At 48.1% G+C, this 27,613-nt stretch overlaps 1 protein-coding gene across 2 annotated transcripts in view; it reads right to left on the bottom strand.

Moving 5' to 3' along the window:
- Positions 1 to 4,332: 4,332 nt before the first annotated feature.
- The window catches only part of LOC144155684 (homeobox protein caupolican-like), a 181,379-nt gene continuing 158,098 nt past the window's right edge, over positions 4,333 to 27,613 (bottom strand). For both annotated transcript variants that reach the window (XM_077687280.1, XM_077687281.1), the window contains exons 6-8: positions 13,874 to 14,851; positions 7,056 to 7,161; positions 4,333 to 6,527 (exon numbers count right to left, since the gene is read on the bottom strand). In XM_077687280.1, coding sequence (XP_077543406.1) covers positions 6,509 to 6,527; positions 7,056 to 7,161; positions 13,874 to 14,851 — 1,103 coding nt within the window. In that variant the 3' untranslated portion in view covers positions 4,333 to 6,508. The remainder of the gene's footprint in view (positions 6,528 to 7,055; positions 7,162 to 13,873; positions 14,852 to 27,613) is intronic.

The following is a 27,613-nucleotide window of genomic DNA, read 5'->3' as shown; positions in this document are numbered from 1 at the left end:
AAATGGCTTTCCGCTGAGCCGCGGGGCGGCGGTGATATTAAAAGGTTCACTCGAATTTTGCCCTTCACGATGCGACGTTGTAGGGACTCTTGGAAGGAGGGCGGGTTGTCGGTTGAAGAATGATTTCAGGGACCCCGCCTTTCCTGTGTACGGAGGGGGTTGCAGGAGCGCTGGGCGCTCTGCCGAAATAACGGTAGCCGTATACGGCGGAATCGCCGCGCTGGCGGATCGGGGGACCAGGCGGCTCAGACCTTCTCTGCGGCACAGCGCGGCCAGTCCAGGGACGCTGGTTGATCAAGTCTCGTGATTGCCTGCGCCCTGGCATGTGGTGCGTTTCGGTGGCCGAGCTTCCCCCAAAGCTGCTTCCCATGCGCGGGTGAGGCTCTCGCATTCGCGGGCTCATTTTCTGGTCGTCTACGAGGGCTCCATGCAAATGAGCGTGTCGCTAGCAATAACAGATGGGTTAAAGTGGCACGCCGATAATGCGACCCACGCAGCTGCCTCTATTTTCGGCGAGGAGGCGACTGCTGTGGCCCGAAGATGGTTTTTCGAAGTAATCTTCCCCCTTCCGCTGATACCGCGCACTCGAATAGGGGACAAATATATATATATATATATATATATATATATATATATATATATATATATATATATATATATATATATATATATATATATATATATATATATATATGTATATATATATATATATATATATATATATATATATATATATATATATATATATATATATATATATATATATATATATATATATATATATATATATCAAACCGCGCACGGCTTCGTTGCTTGCATAACACCAACGGTTCGAATTAAAACTTCACGCGCCGAAGTTGCACCTGGGCTTATTTAAAGGGGAGCTCTGCGGGTTAGTTTACACAATCTGAGGATCTTAAATGTCAGGCGAAATCTCGTACACGTCGTTGTTTTCGTATTTCGTATCCTCCAGAAATACACTATTGGAGGCGATAAGAAAAAAACGCCCGTGTGCTCGAGATTTCGGCGCATGTTTAAGATTCCTAAATGGTCAAAATTAATACGGAGCCTTCCACTACGACGCGCCTCATCGCCGGTGTAGCGTTGGCGCATTAAACCTCATACTCAATCAATCAATCACAAATACACTATAACCGCCAAGACCACCACTGGGATCAAACCCAAGATTTTGTGCGGTTTTCTTAAACGCTTTCTTTATTTGGACATTTCATTAGTTCATTCATTAAAGTCTTTCACGGGATGCGGATAAAAGGAACAGACGAGGTGAAAAAATATATATATAAAAAATTGGAAGCGTATCTGCTTCCTTCGCTGCAAAAATCGTCGATTTCGATTTCCTTTCAAATTTTATTTCCGTGCTGGCTTTTCTTGCAGCATTTTCTTGCGTCTCATTTTCAACGTTTTTTGTTTGCCCTCTCGCTGCTGTCCCCTCAATGTTCAACGCTGACCCCACACCACTGTAGTCGTCCCTATGTCGCGTAGCAAGCCCTTCCGCCAGAAGAGCTGACTTCACCAGTTCACATTAAAGAGCCCTCTCTACCCCTCTCGTCGAAAGACGACAGTCTTATCCGGCCCCTCACACGTGACGCCTTTTCCTCTCTTCCTCCCACCCCTCACGCTGTTCCCCTCCTCTCTCATTCATCCCATGATGAATGCAATGGCGGTTTGCTCGATTCCATTCCACCGCGTTGGCACTGCTCGCGCGCCATCTGTTGGGGGGTGGGACTGGGTGTTTCTGTAGAACTCGGAGCAACTCGAGTTGAAATCTGTCAGCGCTTGCTTGTGTGTACATCACCTTTCTACGGCACCGTTTGTAACATTTTTTTTTGACAGCGAAGCTGTTTAGCAAATCACAATTTTTCGTGTCCGCAGTTAAAAATAAAAAATTTCCGAGCTTGGGCACGTGAGCGCGGCCCTCGCGGCGACCGCCCGGCAGTTAACAAAACCAAGAAAATTCCTGGCGCTCGTGTGTGCGTGGCTCTCGACGACCGGCCAGCGTCCCCTGCGCACGTTCTTCAAGACAAGCATACTCACTTGGGATGGGCCAAAATTGCGGCGAACGCCCGTCAGTTTAAAAAAACCAAGATAATGCCGAGCGTGTGTGCGTGCCTCGCGGCGACCACCCAGCGTCCACGGCGCACGTTTCTCAAGCCGAGCGTACCCACTCACGGATATTGGCCAAGATTGGCAAAAAAAATACAAGCTCCAGCGTACGCCGTAATCGTCGCAAAACTTGCTCGGAACGATCGAGAAAGACAAGTCATAGCGTGCGCCCCTCCGAGGTGATTTCCTGTGATTATCACATCAAGAAAAGAAAAAAATCTCACACTTATAGCAACAATGACGGAGTAAAGTACGTTGCGGCAGGGGAGAAGAAGCTAATCGGCTCCCATCGTGGACTTAAACCTTCATGATTGTTGTTAAGGTTGCGTGTACATTCGCTACCTTCAAGTCTTACGCGTTAGTGTAAGCTTCCCTAATTTTTATTTGCTGCCTTAAGAAACAATTCAACATGCTCTCCTGATAAAAATGGCTGACGATTACAATACTCCCTAATGCGAAATTTGTGCGCAGCGCGAACTGCAGTCTTCTCGGCCACGGCGCATAGCTGCTACGTCTCAGGAAGTGACCGCGTGATTAGCGAACGCACGGCTGCGCGCTCTACTCTGCCGTTATCTCGAAGCGCGTTGGCGCAGCTGAGGGTGTTGTAAATCGTGTTTGAACCTCCCGCGCAAATATCACGTCGTTCTGGTGATCCAGGCAACGAGGAGGACGTGGAAGGATCGATGTACGTGCATCACCCGGCGTGTGCTGAGATTCTCTGGTGCAGCCTCGGCACTCTGCACTCCCCCTCACACTTTCGCCATACTTTCATCCTACGCTTTCCAGCGGGCTTATAATCGGTGGCGCCTTCGTTCTTTCAGTTATCTCGTAGCGCGTCGCCGCCGGGCAGCGTATCGCGCCGCCTTGGCATATAGCCCTCCCCCTCACATTTTCGTCACACTTTCCTCCTCCGTTTTTCTTATGTCTTGGGTGTTTCCTTCGTTCGCTCGGTTACAAAGTTGGCGACGCCGCCAAGCCACAGTAGTGGACGCTTAAGTGCTGCGCACTAAAAGCGTTGTTACTCTCAGTTACGCGCCTCAAGTATGCCTTAGGTTTCCATTGCGCGGTATAATGTGGACATGTATATGAGCAATGCCAACAGTTCTAGTTATTTGAAACGGTCTTGCCTATAGTACACACTTCGTGCTCAAACATCTTTTCAATAGTTTCTTGACCCGGCGGTTGAATCGAGTGACAGACAGACAGACAGACAGACAGACAGACAGACAGACAGACAGACAGATATAAAAATGTTCGCATTTGGGAAGACATACTACCTTCTTCAAAATAACGAAAGGTGGTTGAGTTGTCGAGTGAAAAAAAAAAAAAACTGAAAAGCGAGATGATGTTGGTTTTATCTTCACACGCAACCATTTCCCGTCACGTTGCCCGTTTCTAAACATGGCAAGAAAAGTGTCGGTTCCCATCGGATTCTTTGAGATTTATTGTAAACGTTTGCTTTTCCCCTGCTATAGGTAAGAAACAGGGGGAGGAAATCAGGGCATACTTGTGTGCGGGAGCAAAGCACAAGCCGACTCTTTATGTTTTCAAGCTGATTCAATGAAGCTTCGGGCCTCTCTCACATCAGGCCTGCAAGACAAGTAAACTAAAATGAAGACCCATGGTATACTGGCATTTGGAAGCATGAATCATGAAGTTCATAAAAGTATCCCTAAGCTGTGGGTATTCTCTGTGTATTTTTTTGTGTAAGGTATTGTTTTCGTTTTTATTCTTACTGTTAGAGTCAGTTAATGGTGCACGAGTATAGCAAGACGATTGCCGCAATATAGATTCAGGCACATGCAAGGCTTTATACGATTACAACTGGGGTAGGCGGAATATTGATGTATATACTGAGCTCTCTATTAGCGTTTGTTTCCAATGATGCGCCCAGCTTGTGTCACACACATGTACAGCGTTTCCCAATGTTTTCAAACCAAGGCTTCTCGCCTCTTGGAAGTTGCATACTGTACTGCGAAACTAGGGAAGTTTTCTATGCTTTAGCAGTGCGAAGGCATTGTTCTGAAAGCGCTGCTTATGAAGCCGTGAATGTGGGTATGGGCACTGTATGGACTGTGCATTTCCCAGCGCCATCCAGTCAACTAAACCGTCAACCTTGATCAACAGGTTTGCAGCGCTGGCAAAGCTTGTAAACCACCTCTCCCCATATGTCATGCACGTGTATAAGAAGCACTCATTGGAGTCACGTGAGGTCTCTCAAGAGTAATTTATTTCTGCGTTTATTCGCTATCGCAAATGTCACACCGTCTGTCTCTACAGGTGAGCATCAGCCGCGGTGACACCACCAGTTTGGCGCCAACAGTGAGGCAGGTGGTGCATGCAGGCCTAGAAATGAAGCGTGGCTGTGTCGTGACTAGGAAACCGCAGAGCAGGCGACAGAGTTGAATGCGAAGGGCAAAAGCAACACGATTTCTCTTTGGTTTCGCACGTGATCGTCGTCTTTCGTGCCTCCGCGAACCATCAAGGCGCTTAAAGCTCGTCTTTCAATGACCGTTCACCTCAGTGTTCTCTGGAGACAATGCTAAATGAGTGATCGGTGCCTCGAGATACATTTTCTACCGGTTCCCTCGCATGTCACACAGAAGTGCGTTACGCGCTGGACAGCTTTGCCACTGGGCGAACTGAGGGGAAATGGAGGTACGTATACACCGCGCCTGCGCACCTGAATGAGGGTGCTCGTGCTCACCATAACGTCTCGTTCGATGCAATTATGACATCAGTAAGCGCGATCACTCTACATTGGTGCTGACAAACAGAATCTCATTGTTTCCAAGGTCCTGGTAAGCGTAAAATAATCCGTCTTTATATTTATAACAGACCTCGCTGCCACAGAATGCAACAAATGATACCACGGCAATATAAGCGTGTTTCGAGCGCTCTGTTGTACTTCAGGAAACCCAAAAAGAAAGGGAATTGCACAGAAATGGCAGTAAGGACACAATAACTGTGACGTTCAGCCATTTGACTTTGGTACTACCATGTGGAGATCAAGAACAGCAATAGGAAAAAAAAGCCATAGCTTCGTCCACGTCACATTTCCTTGCTGTGTTTAGCACTAATGCCCCTGAGCAAGAAGATTTTGTACTGATCCAATGCAAATTTATGCTGCCTATGTTTAGAGCACCGTAAGGAGAAACGGGCTCAGCAGTGCGCTCTAGTGAGCTGTATTATGCATTGTAAGGGCAAACACGGACGCGTTACCGCGCTCGGAACTATTTCAAGTCGTCGCCTCAGGAGGGTCGGTGGTCCTGGGAGCACGCGGGCTAAGATCACTGGCTAATGCCCTTGCCTCCAAAAAAGTGCAATTAAACAATAAAATTTCAGTCAAAACGTGAGAACATTAGCGAATTATGTAACACATTTGTTTAGAGCATCACCCGCAAAATACATGTATGTACAACAGCGTAGTAGGTTTAATACGGCCAGTAGGTGTGTATATTATGTACAAAATGCCAGACCTACGCATAAGACATCAACTTTTAACTGCAAAAGCAACATTATGTATATTTATATATGTATATATATATATATATATATATTCGAAAGATGCGTTCTGTAACCTAATGATCGCCAGTTGTGCTCGCGCGCAGTTTGGATTTGATGCATTTATACCTATGGAGCCGAAACACTTGCATAACAGGTAAACTTAAAACGCGGTAAAAGAACGGATAGAACGAAGAAAGAACAGAACAAAGTATCGGCTTTTTCACAGTATCAACGTAAGGATCCCGTACATGACAGTCGACGCGTCTGGAGTGGCGTGTTGTGAGTTGCAAAAAATAAGAAAAAAAGAACAGTCAGGGGCGCGTACGAAAGCTTGAAAGCACGTCAAGCAGGTGTATCACACTTGTCCGAAGTCGACGTTGAAAGTTCCGGGAGAGCGGCCAGTGAGAGCGGCCCCAACCACATAACCTCTAGAAGACCTTACTGTTCCAGCACACCAACACAACATTAGACTTCCGCCACGGGTGCAGGTATGGACTCGTTCTATGCGCGTCGAGGGCTGCCGACTTCCTTCCGGGCACGTATTTTTACAGTGTCGGTGGGCGTCCGGTGAGACGACGACACGTGGTTGAGCTGACACTGCTCGAACGAATTGCGCGAACGTCCCACACACGAGGCCCCGCATCGCGCACAGCCGGTGCTCGGTCTGCAGTGCAGGTCGGCCGGCGATGTTCCCGCACGCAGCAGTCCTGGCGCGGCACTGATCTACTTCTTTGCGGACGCATAGCTGGCATGCACATAGTTTGGGCGCCTGGTCGCTTTGGGATTTTTGCACCCGCTTCTAGAAGCTTTCACGGGGAACACTGGTCTTGAAGTCGTCCTGAAGCCAGAAGGCGGTGTTCGTTCCGGTCTCTTCTTGTCAGATGGACTTGACGTCACTGCGTCAAAGAAAAAAAAAATGAGTTGACGACTTTGCAGTTTGTTTTCTAGCTCTGGGCTGCTATTTATGATTTTGTGCCAACTTACAAGAAAAAAATAACAGTTTTCTCAGGTCTCAGAATAACTGGCTCAGTATAAAAAGGGGCTGCATGTCGATTCGCCGTATGGAATCATTTTTAGTAACTGCCTTGCTGTTGTTCCTTAGTGGTTGCTTCTGTGTCATGTGCCCCTACTTTGTGTCGCGCCCCACGGCCCTGAGAGAAGCGAAATGAAACAGATCAATCGAGTAATGTGAAATGAAAGGTTGAGTCCCTTTTAGGTGCACTAGCTGGAAAAGCGCGGAGTAATAAAACTGTTGTCTGTTCCTTATTTTAAAACTGTTGTCCTTATTTTATGACAGTTATCGCTTTATTGTTCGTTCGTTCTTTTGTTGTGAAGAGAGGCGTTCGTGAGCTTACGCACCGGTGATGGTAGCAAACGTTGTATTTCCAAGGAAACAACCAGGTTGCCCTCCCTCCCTGACTCACCTCTTCGAAACAGGCTTGAACGCCGTGCTGGTGGACATGCATGCGCCCGAGTTTCCGGCAGCAAGGCCCGTGGCTTGCACATGCGGAGATCCAAGCTTTCCCGTCACTGCAGAAGGCCACAAACCATAGACAATGCTTAAGTTGACACGTCTGAAAATACACGACAAACATGGGCTTCATATTTATTTCCCTCATCAACGAAATACTAGTCGTTTTTCCTTTATTTACCGAGTGAAAGGTGACTCAATATTTTAAACCGAAATACTCTCCCACCAGGTCTACCCTCCGGCAGGCAACAAACTAACAAATGAGCAAGCCCACGTATGGCGCCTCCCGCAAACAAATGTCTCCCCTAACTCCGTAAAGCTAACACATATTCACCTGTCAGAATACCCCACCACTCATTGCCCCCTGTGCGGCGCCCCAGCCAATCTACCTCGCATAATGTGGGCCTGCCATCAAAATCATCGTCATCATCATCGTCGGCATCATCATCATCAGCCTGTCTACGTCCACTGACAGGCAAATGCCTCCCCCATAGATCTCCAATTATACCGGTCCTGTGCTAACTGCGACCAATTTATCCCGCAAACTGCTCTGTCTCATTTACGCACCTAACTTTCTGCCGCCACTGCCACGGTTGACTTCTCTATGGATCCACTCTGTTACCCTTTGACCAAAGGTTACCTTGCCTTCGCATCGGATGCCTTGCCCCCGCCCATTTCTTCTTAATATCTACTAATATGTCCTTAACACGCGTTTGTTCCTTGGCCCGCTACACTCGCTGAGTCGTCCTAAATGTAAGTTCAACCCCCTTTGTGAGCCTCCAAGTTTATGCCCCGTTGGTGAGTACCGGCAAGGTGCAGCTGTTATACACTTTCCTCTACAGGGACAATGGAAGGCTGCCATTCATTATCTGAGAATGCCTGCCGAATGCACTCCACTCCATTCTTATCCTTCTAGTTATCTTTGCCTCATGGTTAGGATCCGGGGTCACTACTTGGCCTAAGTAGATAAATTCCCTTACCACTTCTACTGGCTCGCCACCTATCTCAAGCTGCTGTGCTCTCCCGAGGTTATTGATCCTTACTTTAGTTTTCTGCATATTAATTTTCAGGCCCACGGTTCTACTCTGTTGGTCCAGTGCGGTAAGCATGCTTTGCAATTTGTCCTACGAGTTAATTAGCGAGGCAATGTCATCAGCAAATCTGAGGTTACTGATAACTCCATTAACCCTTACGCCCATCTGTTCCCAATCCAATGTTCTGAATACCTCTTGTAAACATGCCGTGAATAACATTGGAGAGATTGTGTCTCCTTGTCTGACGCCCATCCTTATAGGTATTTTATTGCTCTCCTTATGCAGGACTATGGTAGCTGTGAACTCATTGTAGATATCCTCTCGTATTCTTACGTAATGCTCGTGTACTATCGGCGTCAAATGAAACGCGAACACGAAAATATCAACCAGAACGTGCAAAATTGAAAAATACTGTTCGTATGGTTCTTATAATGGCACGCTATTGGTATATTTGGAAATCCCCTATTCCCAACTTTGTTTTTGTAACTAAGCCACGCGTCATTTTGCCTTGCATGGAAAGAAATCGCGCTATTTGTGCGTTCAGGTTCATATTTTCGTGTTCGCGTTTCATTTGACGCCGATAGTACATCCTGACGCCGCAATGCCTGCATGACTGCCGAGGTTTCGACCGAGTCAAGTGCTTTCTCATAATACCTATATGAAGGCTACATATAGGGGTTGAGTATACTCAGGGCATATCTCTATCACCTGATTGATCGTGTGGATATGGTACATTGTTGAGTAGCCTTTACGGAAACCTGCTTGTTCGTTAGGTTGGCGGAAACCTTAAGTGTCAGAAATTCTTTTAGCGATTACCTCGGTAAGTACCTTGTAGACGACTGACAGTAAGCTGATAGGCCTGTAATTTTCCAAGTCCTTCCTGTCACCTTTCTTATGGATTGGGATGATGTTCGCGTTCTACCAAGATTCCAATACACTCGCGGTCATTAAGTATTGCGTATACAGGTTTGCCAGTTTTTCTAGTACAATGTGCCCTCCATCCTTCAAGGGGCTGCTGTTATCTGATCCTCACCAGGTGCTTTGCCCCCTTGCATTTCTTTCAAACTCTTCTTTATTTCTTCTGTCGTTACTGGTAAGATGTCTACATTCTCTGAACTAGTTCCTCATTCGGTATTGTCCTGGATGTCCCGGCTACTGTACAGATCCCTATAGAACTCCTCGGCTACTGTGACTATTTTATCCCTATTTGTGATGAGATTGCCTTGCTTGTCGATAAGTGCATACATCTGATTTTTCCCCACGCCAAGACGCCTCTTCACTGCTTTCTGACTACCTCCATTCTTTACAGCGTATTCGATCCTCTCCATATTCTACTTCCGTATGTCAGCTGTCTTACGCTTATTGATTAACTTCGAAGGCTCCGCTAGTTCTGTTCTGTCAGTTAGGGTGGAGACTGTCATGCTTTTCCGTTTCCTAATTAAATAGTTCGTCTCCGGGGAACATTTACCTGTATCCTAGCCATCGTTCCCCCGACTTCTACTGCGCACTCCGTGATAATGGGTGTAAGATTTCCGCTCGCTTACTGTGTCGTAAACTCTGCTTCCTCGGTTAAAGCTGAATATCGGTTCTGCAAAGCGGTCCTAAATTCTTCAACTTTCCGTCTTACTGTTAGCTCATTGATCGGCTTCTATCGTTCTAGCTTGTCCGGTTCCTTTTCAAATCTAGCCTAATTCGAGGTCTTACCATCCTGTGATCACTACACATCACCCTTCCGAGCACTCCGACATCCTGCACGACGCCAGGGTCATCGCATAGTATGAAGAATATTTCATTTTTATGCTCCCTACTCGGGCTCCTCCACGTCCACTTCGGGCTCTCGCGTTTGCGGAAGAAGGTATTCATGATGCGCAGATTATTCCGTGCTGCGAACTCCACTAATAAGTTCCTCCGTTATAACTACAACCTATGATTCCCGACTCCCTTGTCTCCAGCCTGCTTCTTGCCTACTTTAGCATTGAAATCTCCCATAACTATGGTATACTGCGTCTTTACTTTAGCCATTGTCGATTCCACATGCTCATAGAAGCATTCAACTAGCTGGTCGCCATGGCTGGATGTAGGCGCGTAGCCCTGTATTGCCTTGAATTTGCACCTGTTATTAAGCCTAAATACAAGACCCGACACCCTTTAGTTAATACTATAGTATTCGTCAATGTTACAAGTTATGCTTTTATTGACTAGAAATACCACTCCCAGTTTTCTCTTGTCCACTAGACCACGGTAACATACGACGTGCCCATTTCTCAGCACTGCAGAGGTTTCACCAGTCCTCCTAAACCCACCCAGCCCTATTACATCCCATTTAATGCCCTCTAATTCCTTGAACAGCACCTCTAGACTCGCCTCCCAAGATAAAGTTCTCGTGTTAAACGTTGCCGGTGTCAGATTCTAAAAGCGCTCTGTCCAGATCCACGGATTCCTAGCACCCTCTGCTGCGTCACAGGTCTGACCGCCGCCGTGGTCAGTTGGTTCGCAGTCGCTGGGGGCTGAACAGGATTGTCTATTCTGATGTAGTAATGGCCACAACCTCCCATGACTGCGCCAATTAACCCCCGGCCCTCAAAATAACTCTCCGTTAATCACCTCCGAGGAACAGTGGGAAGAGGGACTACGTAGCCCGGGCCCAGGCGTGCAAACTACCCTGGTCAGAAGAGCTACCGATGTCGCCACCCTGCTCATGTCTTTTCACGGGTATCCTCTTCCCGAAGAAAATCAGCAAATGCTTAATAAAATGTGTTTTCTCTGGATGTCACGGTGGCCCCTTGGGCCTTCTCCCACATTAACAGCCGCCGCGTGCATAGAATGCGCGCGCACCTGAGCCCGCGGGCACTGTTCGCCGATCACGCACGACGAGCACAGCGGGGCGAGCAAAAGCACCGGCACATTTGTCGTTCAGGAGTCAGAATAAGGGGAAGTTGGTAACAATATTGTCGAGAAGAAGCCGCCTCCAAGGACGCTGTCCTTTGGAGGATGTCAGTCCAGGCGCACTCGTACCCGGCGTCGGCAGCCTCGTGATGGCCTATGAGGACAGCATGGATGTGCACTCCATGCTGATCCGAGGTGCACGCCAAACACGTGCCCTACGAGGATGCCTCGTCCTTCACGGCGTCGCCAAGGCGGAGCATTTATTAAACTAAAATGAGATTGAAATAATTCAGGAACTCGTCGTTACTGACGGCTTGCAGCAAGCACTGGCAATAAGGACTGTATCTTGATGTGTGTCTTACGGAATCCCTCGGGCCATATATTTCTGCTCTGCAAAAATGCATTACGATGGTTCCGGCTACACCAGTCCCGAAATGCCATTGGCTTTCCCTGACGAAGGAAAGTCTCTTGCTGAAACGTTGGAAACAAACGTGGTCGCTACCTTGTTCGAAGTTTTCTTTTCTTGTATTCCATACCATTTTCCCAGTTTTAATGCTCCCTCCATCCCTCCCTCCCTCCCTCCCTAATTAGACTTATGTGGCAGGAAAATTTTACCCCACACATCTTGTTCTCAAACTACGACTGATGCTCTTTACACACCTGCTGGTAGGGGACACTCCTTTTCCGAGCGTGGATACTGGACCGAGGTCGAATCCAGGTACATATAACAGGCAGCATAATACGCGGCTATCTTTGCTCGCTGCTGCCCCCCCCCCCCCCCCCGTATAAGGTTCCCGATTGAATAAGTGGCACGCCAAAAAGGAACACGTCCGAAATGGTGCGAAAGTAAAGGAATCGGACATAAAATGGCAGGTGTTTGTTGAGGGCCCTCATTCCCTTTTTTCTTCAGAAGACATGGCTATGCTGGCGGTACGTCACCCGGAATGAATATTAGCTGTTTGACTGCATGCGCGTGGAATTTCCTCAGATTGTCACTCAGCTTTAACAGTATGTGTTTGTAGTTTTTAGTTACACAATAATGATCAATATGACCGGAGAGCGAGAGCCTTCACGAAAAAGCCTCAGGCTGCCATTAGAAAGCATGTTGCGAGAAGGCGAACTACGGTCCCAAACTTTTCGCGGCCAGCTAAGCCCTGCTGCCTGTAGTGAACTGGCCGGAGCTGAGACAAGCGTCCCGGGCTTGGCTTGCGGTGTAGGTTAGGGCCGCCCTTGAAAGGGTTCGGGTGCAGCCTGCAGGAGGCCAGCCAAGCCTAATTGATGCTTTGGGGTTGGCGCGGCGCAGCGTTTCTGTTCGGTGTCATTAGGCGCATAAAAGGCGCCTTTGATGTCAGTCACGCTTATGAGCAGGGCCCCCCGACGCTCTCGAGTGGCGGCGCTGCCCCCGTAGCAGTCGCGTGGCAGGCAGGCTGCGAGGGAACAACCGCGGTGGCAAGAAGGGGGAAGCCCGGTGACGTTAATTTGCAGGCTCCGCCCCCATTAATGGAGTCCCATCAGGGGGCTCCTTCTGAATATTTAAATGAAGCCGCCGCGTACGGCCCGCGCTCGCCAAAAAGCCGCTGGCGGCGCGTGTTTTTGCCGCCCGCTTGGTCCGCCCTCGGCTTCCGCTCCCCCGGCGCATGGGTTTCCGGGTAACCTGCTTGACGCCTTAATTGAGTGCGCCGGCCGGAAAAGGCTCGGAGACAAAGTTTGTGTTTGGGTCCCCGAGGAGATCACTCTGCGCACCACTTGCTTCTTCGGGCTGTTGCGGCCCGCTTCTTTCCCGGTCGATCCCCCCACCGGAGTGCTGCTGAAACGCCCGAGCGCAGAGCAGTCGCCAAACATGCTTTTAGCCGGCACAGCCGAGTGTCTCGCTGGCATTAGCGCATCCACAGGTTAGAGGTGAAAAGTTAAGGTGAAAAGTGGGGTAACGCCTTCGGCCCCCTTGCGCGAGCGATTTTTCTAAACGAGGCAGACCACTGTGCGCGGTCTCATCGCTGCAGCCGCATTTTGAAGAGGCGCCTTTTTTTGTCTTTCACCCGACAGAACGGACTACCCTTGAGAGAAAGTGCTGTCGCGGCGCAGCAGGCGCATTCGCTTCTGCCATACAGTAGGCAACGAAGAAAACGTATAGCTGTTAAACCCGTAGCTCTTCTCTTGATCGAAGCTCGAATAAATGCAGTGCGGGCAGCCGGATTCACCCAAGAGAAAATAGAAGAAATAGAACCTTGCATCTGCTCCGAACCTTGCCTTAAAAAGTATTCCGCGCCCGCAAAAGACCGGACAACGCCCAAAACGCGGTTTGTTTAGTATTTTGTCTGAGCTGCGGTGTCCTATGTACTGGATAATCCCGAATGGTGATTTTAGTTTGTACCGAGCCCATTTCGGCTTAGGGGCACTACCTGTTAAACACACAGACCATTACGATGCCAATGAAGCGTACAAACCAATTGATCAAAATAACTATACGTCTCCGAAACTGTTAATTGAGCCCGGGTACGGCAACTTGGTGCAACCATACTAAGAAGGCTCCCTGGGACAAACAAATATAATATTATTAATACTTGCCGAAAACCGTATTTCATTTACGAATATATGTAAAACGTTATTTACTAGGACTTATTGTCTAAAGTTCAGTTAATTGTGAGTAATGACATCATATAGTGAACGGAAGTACGCAGCCGACCATCAGAAACACGACACCACAGTCACTAAAGTATTGTTCAGGGTCTTAGGTTAGTTCTAAGCTTACGAGGAGCCAGCCTATATTCGAGTGAGTATACGGAAAGCAGTAACGTTGTTGCACCCCGTGAAAAGAACTGTATCCGGAGAAGATTAGGAAGCCGTTTCGTACCTTTCTCTATCTTGTCTCCGGAGGTGATGTACGACGAGTGAACCGGCAGTCGAGACGCCGCGAGCGCTGCCGCCGATGTGGCCGCTTCCGTGATGCAGTTTCCTTGGAGCGACATCAGGTTCTGTGCTTGCTGTTGACGCCGGCAAAAGTTCGCCCCATCAGCTATGTCATGCGCCGCCGGCTCGTACACGCTGTTTTCTGGTTTCACTAAGCACTGGTCATGCCTTGCATCCTTGTCCTCCGCTAGGGCGAATCTTCGGCCGATTGCCGACTGCGGCGGCTGCGGAGATATGCAGCCCATGCTGGGGCGGCCCAGCACGTACGAAGTTGGGGATCCTTCCGGGGTCAGATTGAGAACGTCCGCATGTCCCGCAGAAGGCGCCGATGACGGTGTCATGGGTGAGTGGCCGTTCATCCACGACGCGGCCTGCTTGGAACTCTGGTGGCCGAGCTGCCCGTGCAGGGGCTGCGTCGTCGACATGAAGCTCGGGTCCGTGTGCAGGTCGCGGTAGTACCCAGCGTTGGCACCCACGTTTGCCTCGCTGACTAGTCTCTGCTGAAAACCGTAGCGATCGTTGAGGGGTGGGCCCGGTGACCGGCGCATACCCGGGGGGCTGTCCGAAGTGGCGGTCTGTGCCAGGGACCATATCTTTGGACGTGAGCCTTCCAGAGGGTCCACAATGACTAGGGAGGTGCCCGAGGACCGGTCCTCGTGGTAGGCGCCGGGGTGGCGCAAAGACGAATGCTGGATCCGCGGCGAGATGGGCCCGCTACCATCGTCCGATGAAGCGTCGTGGACGCTGTGGTTGCTGCTGCTGTTAGCCACCGAGATGGTTTTGCTTGAGTACGTCGAAAAACCCACTGCTGGCAGCGAGCCGTGGCCACCTCCGTGCTGCGCTAAGCTCTGCAAGTCAAGGCAGCTGGCCTCGGCGCGCTCCATGACCGGTTTCCTCACATCCAGGTCGGCGTCCTGCAATTCTACAAAGTAAACATAGTTTTAGCCAGGGCAGCCAATTTTTATTCTCTCTTTACAAGATCACGATACGCCTTGCAACTGAAACTGATATAAGACCGCGGGCCAGGTTCACAAAGCAAATTTATAACATCGGTTGCTGCCTTTTGACATAGGAAGTCATATTTATCTATTATAAATACACCGCCTTACTTAAGCAATACTTTCCGCCTTCCTCCGTTCTTTTCACGACAAATAATGAAACGGGAGCGAGGAGCTTGGTATCGAGCGCTATACCAACTCCCATGTTACCAAAGAAATACGCGATCAAGAAAGTAGAAGACGGATGCTTAAAATCCCCGTTACGCTTCTACTCACGTTCATTTGACACATTATGTAAACGCAGCATTCGATTCATTTATGGGTGGCTTACCTTTATTTCGAAATTCGAAAAATACAGACTCAGTCTGATATGCACGGAACAGACCCATGATAAATGCGGCAAAGCATGACTTTCTTTAAAATCAGTTTTAATGCTTTCCGAAAAAAAAAAATCGCGCCAATCCACCCCGTGAATGTGGTTGGAAAGCAAAGCTGTAAACGGCATCCATAACGATTACCCATGCGACGTCACTTAAATTCACTCACATCGCTCTACAAATAGTAAAACCAGAGAAAAGTTAAATGCACTTAACCACACCATTTATTACTTCAAAGAGATATTCTTGGTTAGGTTAAATCAATGCATGATGCATGAACGGTGTTTGGTTGAGTTGTATTGGTGTAGCACAAGAGTGGAAACGTTTTTTATAAAATAAAGTAAGCTCCAACCCGGTGTTAGACCATCTGACTTCTCCGTCTCTGCGCCGCGGACGGAGGCGACGAGATTTGCGGCGGAGAAGGAGGAGGAGGAGGAAGAAATACTTCTGTTCAGATTTCTGAACGGCCCAGAGTGTAGCCCTGGGGAGTGATTCCTTCTGTGGGGTCCATATGCAGTCCGCGCGGCCTGTGTTCTGTCCACCCGCTGAAGCTGGGTAGGTAGAGAGGGCCTGGAGAGCAGCATCTCCCATTGCTCTTGTTGGGTAGTTGACGGAAAGAGAGGAGGGTGCTCAGGGCTAAAGTCGCACACCCCGATTACGGGGCGGAGTGTTATTACTTCTGAGCAAAATTTACATTCAGCGTCGTAGCGATTCGGATACATTACGTGAAGACGCGTAGGCTGTGGGAAGGAGCCCGGTGTATGAGCCGTAGGGTAGTTTGTTGTTCTCTGGAAAGGTCAGGGTAAGGCGAAGGTACGGTCTGTCTCAGAACGCGATAATGCTGGGTTATCTCCCTGAACGTGACAAGCGGGTGACTGTCCTCGTGCAGCTCCATAGCACGGGAGGTAAAAGCGCAGGCTTGTTGGGTGGGCGTATTTGTAGCCGTCAATGAAAGCGTGAGCGGGTGTCTAGATGAGCTGAATGGAACCATTTGGGGTAGTGGTTTTTCAGCACACGCCGTGCAGGTCGGGACACCAAACCCGACTGGTAATTCCGGTAGGCTTGTTGGGAATCGGTGACTACCTTACGAACACCTGGCTGAGTGAGATCCAAGGCGATGGCTGCCTCTTCGGCTGCCGTCATGTCTTCGGTCTTGAGTGAGACACAAGCAAGGAGTTTGGATCTGGAGGTAGCCACGATCGGCAAAAGTCCAGGAGTACATCAAGCGGAGGGACATTCTGTGCGGCCCAGCCAAACTGGGGATGGATGTGGCAACCCGCCGCAGTTCTGTTCGTTCGGAGCTTCTGGATAGAAAGATGGCTCTCTATCAGCTCTTCCACGGTGTTGTAGAGCCCCGCGCTAAGCAGACTCTTTGTGGACGCACTCATGAGAAGACCAATGGCCTGCTCGACCACCTTTCTAATCATTATATAAAGCATCTCTATGTCTTCTTTGTCGAGAAGAAGACAGGGGTTTGACGTAAGTGACTCTCGAGAGGACAAAAGCTTCAATTAATCGAAAGGTACCGGATTCCGTTAGGCCTCGCTTCTTGGTGACAACTCGCCTGATCATGTGTATGATTTGATTAATGCTGCTTTTGAAGTGCTGCAAGGAGACGTCACTCTTGGTGTTAGCCTGGAGATGTAGGCCCAGGATCTTGATGCTGGGGCTTGGAGTGATGGCCTGGCCATCAAGGAGTATTTGAATGTATTCCTTGGTTTGGCGTGAGGGCGGACGACAAGGAGCTGTGAATTTTTACGTGAACACTGGAGGCCACAGGCTTTAGCACATTGGCGTACTAGAAGTGAGATGCCATGCATTGGTGTGAGCTTCCTTTAATTTTTGTAACTCTTAGCACATGAGCAAGGTGCGCACAGGGCCGCTAGACGGGCGTGAGTGGTCGCGTGATGCTTTCACGTGGCATTCAGCGAGAACGCAGGGGGTAAACCCGTAGATGTGCTTGGTGAATACACCACCTGTCTTCCCATGTTCGCGTGGGCTCGTAGCTAAATCGGTAAGACAACATGCTCTTGCTTTGTTAGTCTATTAGTTCCAGGTTCGATTCCCGGTGGTGCCAGAAATTCTTTTATTTGTTCGCTGGAGTTTTCTGGTGACACCAACGGTCGCGAAAGAACCCTTGAGAGGTAGAGGTAAAAAGCTTTGCTTTAAAAGGGAGCTAGAGGCTACGTTTCGAGTGATTCCGAATATAAAGTCGGAATGCACCCCAGTTGTGCGCCAATGGCGTTTTTATTCCAAAGCGCCTGCCTTCGCCGGAAGGAGAGACGCCACGCTTCGTTCCCGCCTCTGATTGGCGACGTAATCACTCAGCGAATGGCTGGATTGGCTTGCGGAAACATTGGGAAGGCTCGGCGGCCGCTCCGCGTGCTTGTTTGACAAAATTTAGGGCTTGCATGTCATTGTAATTTTGCTTGACAAATTTTACTGCGAAGCATTATGTCGACTTCTTCTGCACCTCCTCCCTGGGAAGTGCAGGGAAAGCCGTGAACTCATCCTGCACTCTCGGCACCGTCGGTAAATCGAATAGAAATGTGCTGGCGCCGCGCGCTGCACTCGAAAATCTATGAGGCGAGTGCTGCACTACCTAAATGAGGGCAGAAAGTGCAGCCAAATCGAAGACACCTATAGATTTCATGCCCTCAGTGATGATATGTCCGTTGTGCTGGCGGGAGGTTTAAGCGTGTACGTCCCTCATAAAAATTCTCACCGAGATTTAATAAACTTGTTATACAGATTGCTGATTCGCATCATATAAACTCTTTGTTAACGTTTTATGGAATACTTCTATTGACTTTCGGTCACAAATTGGCCACAGAGTTTTAACTAAAGTCTATACAGCCAAGTCAAGACACCTTACCGGTTCTGAACGTAGTTTGTTATGAGTTTCTTGTGGGGTATTTATAAATTTGTGTAATAAGCTATTTATACAATTCTTAGTTAGTATAGTCGTAACAGCCTGTTGCGTGTGAGTCGGGCTTGAATACACTTTCTGACGAGTTTTTATTTATTTATCTCAATTAGTTGTCTATAAAATTATTATTGTGCATAGTCGTAATACCCTGTTGTGTGTGATTAAAGCTTGAATAGAATTTTTGATGAGTTTTTATCAAATTTACCTCAATTAGCTTTCTTAAAATTCTTATTGACTATATCGTAACATCCTGTTTCGTGTGTCAGGTTTGAATAGTTTCTGGCGGGTTTTTATTAAATTTATCTGAATTAAGTTTTCATAAAATTCTTATTGTGCCCACTCATAACATCCTGTTGCATATAAGCTAAGTTTAGATAGATTTTCTGGTGAACTTTTATTAAATTTAACTCAATTAGCTTTCTATAAAATTCTTATTGAGTACAGTCGTAATGTCCTGTTGCCTGTGAGTCAGGTTCTCTGGCAAGTCTTAAGAGCGGAGCTTTTTAGGGGCTCGCACTGACCGGCAGTGATGTCCGTCACCCTGGGCGCCACTGCTCCCAAGTGCTCCCAAGACGAAGTGACGGGCCGTCCATCGCGCGGTCTCGGTTCATGTGGCGGGGCACGCGGCGGAATAGCACCCGCCTATGTGCACTGATAAACTACCAGACCTCCATGGGTGAGCAATAGAAACACAATACAGCATCTATTGAAACTCAACATAATGAAGGCTACAAGGTTTTCTGTTGCGTGTGGATAATAATAAGTTTATTGCCTGTCTAATGACCACAGCCCACAAATTAGGAGTTTGATAAACCCTATACGAAGGCAATACAGAGTATGTTAAAACTCATTATATCCCAGGTAATAAAAATCATGTGGTATTTTTGCAATAAAAAGTTTATTGATGTTTTATTGGCCGTAGGTTTTCAAATGGGAGTTTGGTTCACTCTCTAGAAACGCAATATGAAGTGTATTAAAACTGAATCTCCTGAAGCCAATAAAATTTTGGTTCAGTTTGTGCAATAGAAGGCTTATTGACTTCCTCAAGACTTCAGTCCATAAAGTATGGTTTTAATTGACTTTTTATTAACTCTATAGAACCTCAACACAAGCTTTATTAAAAATCAAAATCCATTTTCATGGGGGTACGTCCACCGCCTCAATGCGAACTTTCTGGTGTCCTCAGTGGTGGAGCGGATTGGGTTGGTCTGTTACGCAGACACTAAGATGCCTACAACGCGAAAAAAAAAAAAGAGACAGCTCTATGTTTGTACACAAGAATAAATCTCGACTCCATCAAAGTTTCATTGGGCTCAGCGCTAGTTGCTCGATCGCAAATTACAAACAAACATGTCTGTTTGTGTTTCGTTCGTGCATTTCGTGTACTGAGTCCAGCTTCGCAGGTCATCCTACTTCACAGAGTGGAAGGGCACTTATTTTTTTCACGTGTCCGTTGAAGCATCTCGGATTTTTCATTTGCTTTAGACGAGCGAGAAGCGCGAAGCAGCCAGAAGCGTCCACGACGGGTTTGGTTCTTCAATACCTGATCAGTGTAACCCGCAGTGACCGTTTATGTTGCTTACAGCACGGGTCGGCAAGCTCACTCACGAGTGCACTCACACACCACCCATTCACCACTCACAGGTGAGCGGGGAGTGAGCCTCACTATCGTTTCGTTCCTGCGAGTGCACGTAAGTGTGAGCGATACCCGCGGTGAGCCCCATTCACTGTTTGCGTGTGGGCGCCACTCGCGGCGAGCCCCGCTCACCACTCACGAGTGTAAGCGCCATTCACCACTCGTGAGCCGTGAGTCGCTCTCGTGAGTGGCACCGGCTGACGCTGATCACGGCTCATTTATACCACTTAAGCCCACATTATATCCTTCTGTAAAAAAGAACGTTGACACTCACAAAATATTTAAGATGATGTTTAAAGCAAATTTGCGAGCACAGTAATTAATTAAAGGGATCGAGAAACGATCCTCAATAAGTATTTATTGGAAAAATCATTTGCCAAACTATGCGCAATAATAATTATGCGTAAATTAAGCATAGTAAGAGCACAGACATAGACAATAATTGCTCTTCGAGATTTTGAAGAAGGAAGGAAGGAAACAAGGCGCTAGAAGGAAGGCATGAAAATTAACCCGGCTAGAGCCTAGTTTGCTATCCTGCTCGCGGGAAAGGGAAAATGGGCAACAAAGAGAAAGCAGAGAATTGAGAAAAGTTGGAGCGGGCATCTGCATAGACAGGCGTTGGAAATGTCCAGCAGCTAATGCGCAGTGATCGCTTATACACGAAAGCCTATGTACGCATACTCTTTGTATATTAATGGAGAAATGATATCCTGTGTGAGAAATCATAAGTGTTCGGCGTAGTTGTCTAAAGAGACCTTTCTTGGAGAATTTTATAAAGGAGAGGCTGTCTTCAGTGGTGCATGTACTCAAACTCATCGGCGGCAAGACATGGGGAACGCTAATTAAGTCGATGTTAGAGATTTTAAAGAAAAATCAATCAAAAAATGGGATCGACGAACCATCCTTAACACATCATAACAGTAGAAATCGTTTCCAAGATTTGAGTCCATTTGTGATTTTGCGTAATAAAACAACAATGAGAGCACCGACAAACCTGTAATTGATTTCAACAGATCACTTTGTTTTATCTTTTTATCTTTTTTTTAGTCAATAATTGGCACGCAAGAATCTCTCTTCGTATCGAAATCACCCGGCATGCAGTGAAACGTCCGGATGTCGAACTGTCCGTGTGCTGATGTGTCCTCGCTCCGAAAGTCTGTATTAAAAAAAAAAAATTCCCGCGCCTTCCCGCGAGGGGAACACGAGTAAATGCAGAGCATTGGGGCCTCAGTACTGATTGAAGGCAGTGTTGCTTCCATCGCTTCTTCCGTGATGCTGGAGTAACAGACACGAGTAAACGTGGGCACGAGCGTCAACCAAGGAAGGAAGGAGCAACGCAGTGACTGAAACACGAGCGACCGCTAGCCGCTATATTTGCAGCGCGCGCAGTAGAGGGAGAGCAGTACGGGGGGGAGAGCGCGCATGCGCAAGCAGCGCGCGCCCTTCCACTCCCCACCGCGCTGCTATCACGCACCTGTTACGCCGAGACCGCGACGGAGCGAACGGGCTGACTACGACGCATGCGCGCGCCAGCTGCTGTTGAGAGAGAGGAGGGAAGGAGAGGCGCACCTGCTGCGGACGCGGAACTGTTGACACCGTCCGACGCAGGAAGAGGCGAGGCTAAGAAATGCTCTGCATTTAAAACAATAAAAACCTGTTATTTTATTTATTACGTTCAATAGATTTTGATATGTGTTATAATTGATTGTCTTGCCTTATTCAAGATTTCTTGCCACAATTTTTAGTTGAGAAATTGCTGGTAGTGAAGTAATTTTTTACAGCGAAGCTGTATGTCGCTCGTTCGTATGCATTTCTTCTTGTCGTGGTCCGTTAGCAGGATTGTTCACGAGAACGCACTTTGCGGCAAATAGACATTTCGCCGTATCTCGACACATGGGCGTTCTCGTTTTTTGCCGCCATCAGAAAATGGCCGCAGCGGCCGGAATCAAATCGACGTCCTTGGGCTCGGCAACGTGCTCAAAGCCTTAGCCACTGAGCTACTGCTTCGGGTACTGAACTTAATGAACACAGTTCAGCTGCGATTATTCCTTAGCATAGAAGTTGTTTAGCGCTGTTTAGCTATCGGTAAGCATCGTACACGACGGCTGTCATCGTCATGCAGCGATGCCGCTATTTATTTATTTTTTTGTCCGTCGTTCTTCATCACTGTATTTGGGATTTTCTCTAACGCGGGCCAAGAGCCATTCATTTGTTCTTCGTTACGACGAGAAGTTTGTTGCTTGCAGTGTTTTCAAACGTTTTAACATGCAAGCGCTCGCGAGGTCCCTGCGACAAAGCCGGCGACACCATGACGCGGTGAAGTTGCGCTTTCTCCCCGAAGCCGGTGCTAGCGCGTCGCCCGCCGCGCAAAAAGCACCTCGTCACATCTCTCTAGACAGACGAGTGACGGATCTTCTGCGAGCCTTTGCTTTGCAGACGATGCTTGAGCTGCCGTGCGTCCGGGACGCTAGGAGTACCCTCGTTCCCGTGCCTGGATTTCATGCCGTTTTATGCAGTTGCCTGAAGGGAGCGTCGTGTAAACTGTTGGGCATACCTTCCTCGATGGGTGTGCGAGTTGTGCAGATAGGTGTAGCAGTGACAGAATCGTGACTCAGGCCGTTCCCTTCGGACTAAACGAAGATTGATATCCGTGGTGGTGCTCCGCAATTTCCATCGGCATTCGCAGCCGTCTGAACTGTGGTGAAAAGAACTTACGGCTGTCTGGATCCTTCAATAGGTGAAAACTGGTTAGGTTAACGATTTTCATGCCAGATGTTGGTAGGCAAGTTGGTCACAACAAAAATTCTCCGCTTCGGGGGCTGCAGTGCGAGTGAGGTTTGTTTTTGCGTCAGCCACAGTGGTGATGGAGGAGACTGCAGGCGAGGAGTAACGTAGAGGGCATATTTCTGGGACGTGTGCGTTGACTAGTGATTATGATGAAACAAGAAGTTTCCTGCGGGAGTTTTGCGGCTCCGGCTGGCTGGAAGGATGGATCAGCACGGAAGCAAGATTGCCGGTAAGCTTACTATTTGAACCGTCATTTCCCCTGACAGGAAACAGTGTATACTCCGCTCATGCGAAATTAATAATATCCACAAGAGCTGCGGCAAACCGGTCAGGGAAATAGCCAGGTTTTTCCGGCTGCACTTCATGCATTTTGTTGCGCTGCGTGTTCCGTGACTGAGTTTGTGATTTAGCGAAACATATATCAGTAAATAGCTGGGTCAGCACTTGGTAAGTTGTAACCGCAGCATTCTTGCCATTCTAAAACTGGTTAATACGGTTAATAATATAGCCTAAAACACCAGGCCGCGTCCAGACCGGCCGTGGTGCGACTACGGCCGTGGTCGCATGCGACCAGACGTCCACGTGGGCGCACGCGCCCGGGCAGCATGACGTCAGTCCCAAAACTGTGACCTGATGCACAAGGCGAAGCACGGCGCGCCAACAGCAGCCAGAGCTTTGGCTACGTCGCGGGAGCCCTGACGTCGGCAGCTAGTAGCGAGGACCAGATGGCGTCATGCTGATTATGATGTCGTAAGGGTATCCGTTCTGAGCTGTCTGCGGTGTTAAAAGGTTAAAATTGATCTAAAATGTGTTATACTGAAGTAACTGAACGATTAGGATTGAAACTTCGTGGGAGTTATCTCCGTATACAAAGGAAGCTTTTTACATAGTTATCTGAGCTTTGAAATCTCTTATATGGTCAAGTCAGAAGCATGCTTGTGTGCTACGCATGAAACCCATGTTCCGTTGTCACAGTTGCCTGTGCCTATATTGTTTTATTGTTGGTGGTATCGCTTTTAATTAAGTACTTATGGGACGACTCGCGGACCTATAGCGGCAATAAGCAGACGGAAGTGGCGGCTGGGATATCCGGCTCAGCTTTTTTTTATGAAATCGCGTCATAACTGCGCTGCCAACAACGTGTTTTTAGGACCAGAGTAGCCCCGATGCAGGGCTGCGCAACTGGTTCCGACTACTAGGGAGCCGGCCGGAAGATAACGTTGGATCTTTTTTCACAATAAACACTGTACACCTCCTTCGAGCCTTCTCGTATTACCTAAATAAACGTTTATCCCTGTACATATGAACACCTGAATTAGGGTTTAGCTAAACGATACAGAGCCAAGGCAGTTTCAGTGTTTTCGTATCTGAATCCAATTCAGTTCATGAGCACGCGTATGCTAAGGTAGTGTGTTCTCAGTTGTAAAGAATTTCTTTCTACTTGAGTGGTTGCATATGGGTACAGCGATCTACTAGGGAAAAAATGTGAAATTCATTAGGGAGTACGCAACACAAATAGTCATTGCATGCAGCCAAAGTACTCGCATATAGCTTTCAAAAAAAAAAAAACCTTTTGAGAAGCCGGCGTAGCATCCTTTTATACGAGAACGGAAACAGGAGCCTGCCCCAACCTATGAAACTGTTGGGGGAAGAGCTGCGCGATCAGGGATATTTGCCCAATGTAGCGGCGAACGCAACAACATAAAAGCACTGCTATAAAAAGGTATACATTTGCGGGTGCCTCGGACAGGGTGCGTTAGATTTTGCAGATTGAAGCCGAAGAAATTAGAGCCTGCACTAAATGTATTCTCCACGTTCACTGTCGTGAACCTGCAGCGGTAACGAGCCCATACCGTGAGGGAACCCCTGAACGCCTTCTGTTCAAATTACCTCTACGTTGAATGGAGAAAGAATAATGGTCGCGCAATGCTTTCATGGTGCACACAGCCACCGAGCAGTAAAACAAACGTCAGACAAAAGCAGGAGCGAGTACTCCGGGACAAGGGAATGAAAAGAAAAGAGAGGGTGCAAGTGTTACTATCTGTCGCTAACTGACGCGTGTTACTTAGCGCCAAGCTGAGACAAGGGACTTATTCGGAGTACACCGGAAGCAGGTGCCCCTGGGCACAAGAGGGGCCAGCCACGGGTGCGAGTCTTTAGGTGAGGCCTTACGAAGTCGCAATGGATATCTCCGCCAGAAAGGCAAGGGGCTCTCCGGGACCTTCTAATTAAGTCATATGAGGGTGGGATCCCTGAGCTCCCGCTTCCCACTGATGGCTCGAATTTCGAGCCCTGTCCTACGGTCTGCCGGCCCGCCGGGATTCGATCCATGTAATGGTTCCCAGGGTGCTCTTCGGCAAGAGCGTCTGGGCCATGTTAATGATAATAAACCTGCCATCATGGGTCTCCTGTTGGTCTGACGCTCTTTGGCGTTGCCGAAGCGAAAGGTTAATGCGGAAGAAAGCGGCTAATGAAGCGACCCAAGGTAACGCCGCCGGCTTGAATGCTTGCCGTCCTGCTGCTCGCTGTCTTTTGGAAGGGTACGCGATGAAGGAAGAAAAAGAAAAAGAAAAGTTGAAACGCCCGGGTCACATGCGATGTATTAGGCAAAGGGGGCAAATTTCTGCACTTACGAGTACCCAAGCAGCGACATGTTGATAACCGTTCACGGCAGTTTTGTCTGGCAGGATTTAAGGCTGGGTAGTTAATAAAATTATTATGCAAATACCCGTTAGAGAACATTCTAAGGGGAGAGAGATATAACGCTATAGAAGAAAGCGCAGCCTTTGAAGTGAATCGTGGCCTGCCCATTAATTTATTAAGCACCGTGCTTGATTGATTGATTGTAGGGTTTAACGCGCCGACGCAACGCAGGCGATGAGGCGCGCCGTAGTGGAGGGCTCCGGATCAATTTCGACCACCCGGGGATTTTTAACGTGCGCCAAAGTCTCGTACACACGGGCGTTTTTGCTTTTCGCCTCCATCAGAAAAGCGGCCGCCGCGGCCGGGAATCGAACCCGCGACCTCGTGCTCAGCAGCGCAACTCCTCAGCCACTGAGCCACCGCGGCGGGTTAAGCACCGTGCTTCCTGATGTGCACCAGACGCTGGTGTACACTGGCGCGGAATTAACACGCTTGTGGTATAAACACGTTTTAAGGATGGGTTCTCGTGCCCACCGGGGTGGTCAAGTGGTTACGGCGTTGTCCATAGATCGTCAAAATAAATCCGCGACCTCCCCTATACCATGCCACGTAGTTCCATGGTGTACCTTCGGCGCTTTACAAGCCTCAGTTTGTTTCTAACATGCGCAGCCTGGGATAATATTAGCAATGTCAATAGTTGTCAGGAACTGGCTGAACGATAATGTTTACAGCTTTAGTGACCCACTTTGAGAAAAAACAAAGCACTCAACAAAACCTCCAAACAGTTTATCACTGCAGCTGGCGTCTGAACAAACCCGCGTTAACGCCCAGACGGCTTGCTAGAAAACTTACCATACTTGGCATCCTGCCTCCCGGAGATAAGTGATGGGTTTGTATATCTTTATCTTTTTTCTTTGACGGTTGCCTATGGCTTTACATGCAATGCTATGGAGTCAAATCCGCAGAAAAAGCAATGTTGCTTATCGGGGGCCCTACAACAACGAATTATAGAAATATCAAAGCTCCCGCAAAAATAAATATTATCCACCTTTCATACAATGGCTTTATTGGACGCACTTGAAACACTCTTCTCGCTCGTTTCACTGCTCAATTACGACGAACAAATACCCCAAAGATTTTGCTTACTTTCTGGCGCGCGTTTAAAAATGTTATGGTCTCGCTATTGTTTTTTTTTATAACCTTGCTTTTGGGGATACTATATATAGAGAATGATTAACTTAGTGCGCTAGCGCTTTCTGAGGAGACTCCGTGAATAGCGCTACTTTTCCTTTGTTTTTAACTTTCGTGCGTTGCTTAAATTCGCCAATGCACTAATTCGGATCACTGTAGCAAAATCGATAAGAGCAGCTGGTATGTAAATTCGCCCACTTCCCGCGCCAGATGTACACGCACCCTCTTTTGAAATAGCATCGCCCATTAGTAGAAAGTTCTGGGCCGTCATGTCGTACGTAATAAATTTATCGCGCCATTAAAAGTCGTTGTTTTTTCTCAAAGGGGGATTGGCCAAGAATTTGAATGGCACGTCACCATTGTCAGCATTGTCTTTGTAGACGCGGGGCTAGCCCGGAAGCCAAGTCATCTGTGTCCTGTGACCAGAAAAGGAGGGCATCCTAGATTTAAGTGAGGATATGAAGTTGGCCGTCAATACCCCTTTGGCATCTAGTACGTCATGGTGAGCCAGAGGCGTTAAATTCTCTCCCCCGGTGTTGTGTCCGTGTGCGAGAGTATGGACTGTGTCATAACAAAGAAGTTGCCGGTTCGAAACTGAACTTCGGCGGATACGGCTACCAGTGACGCTGTGTAGTGTACTAGACATTTTTTTTTAGCAAACTAGTTCACGGCATTTCATTGTAATAATTTCCCGTTATAACAAATTGTGCTGAGCACTCCCTGTGTCAGCAAATTTTATCATATGCATGCGGTGTGTCGAACGAAATTTCCCAACAAAATTATTGGCTGCATTTCACAGCCCACTTGGATAGATATGGTTAAAAATTAAGCGCGCCGAAGATGCAGCAAGGCCGGCAATGGGATATACCGTAGGCTGTCCAGACGGAACGGGGATGCTTTCCTTTCTTCTTATTGTTGGTCTTTGCCACACGCACTCTGTTCTTCATTAAAGACAGTGAGGTGGATGGAGCTCTTTCTCTTGGATGCTTTGTATATAGCCGCAAAAGAGAAATGTTTCTCGCAAACCAAGCCCTCGACACTGGCGTAACGTGATATTTCGCAATTACTTATCGGCGCAAGCGCAAAGCCGTGACACCCCCACCTGTACCTGTCATCGAGCGCG

Source organism: Haemaphysalis longicornis, unplaced genomic scaffold (assembly GCF_048455015.1).
Source record: "Haemaphysalis longicornis isolate Haplotype H1 unplaced genomic scaffold, Haemaphysalis longicornis Haplotype H1 scaffold_1, whole genome shotgun sequence".
Lineage (NCBI taxonomy): Eukaryota > Metazoa > Arthropoda > Arachnida > Ixodida > Ixodidae > Haemaphysalis > Haemaphysalis longicornis.
This window is presented reverse-complemented; position numbering and strand designations above follow the sequence as displayed.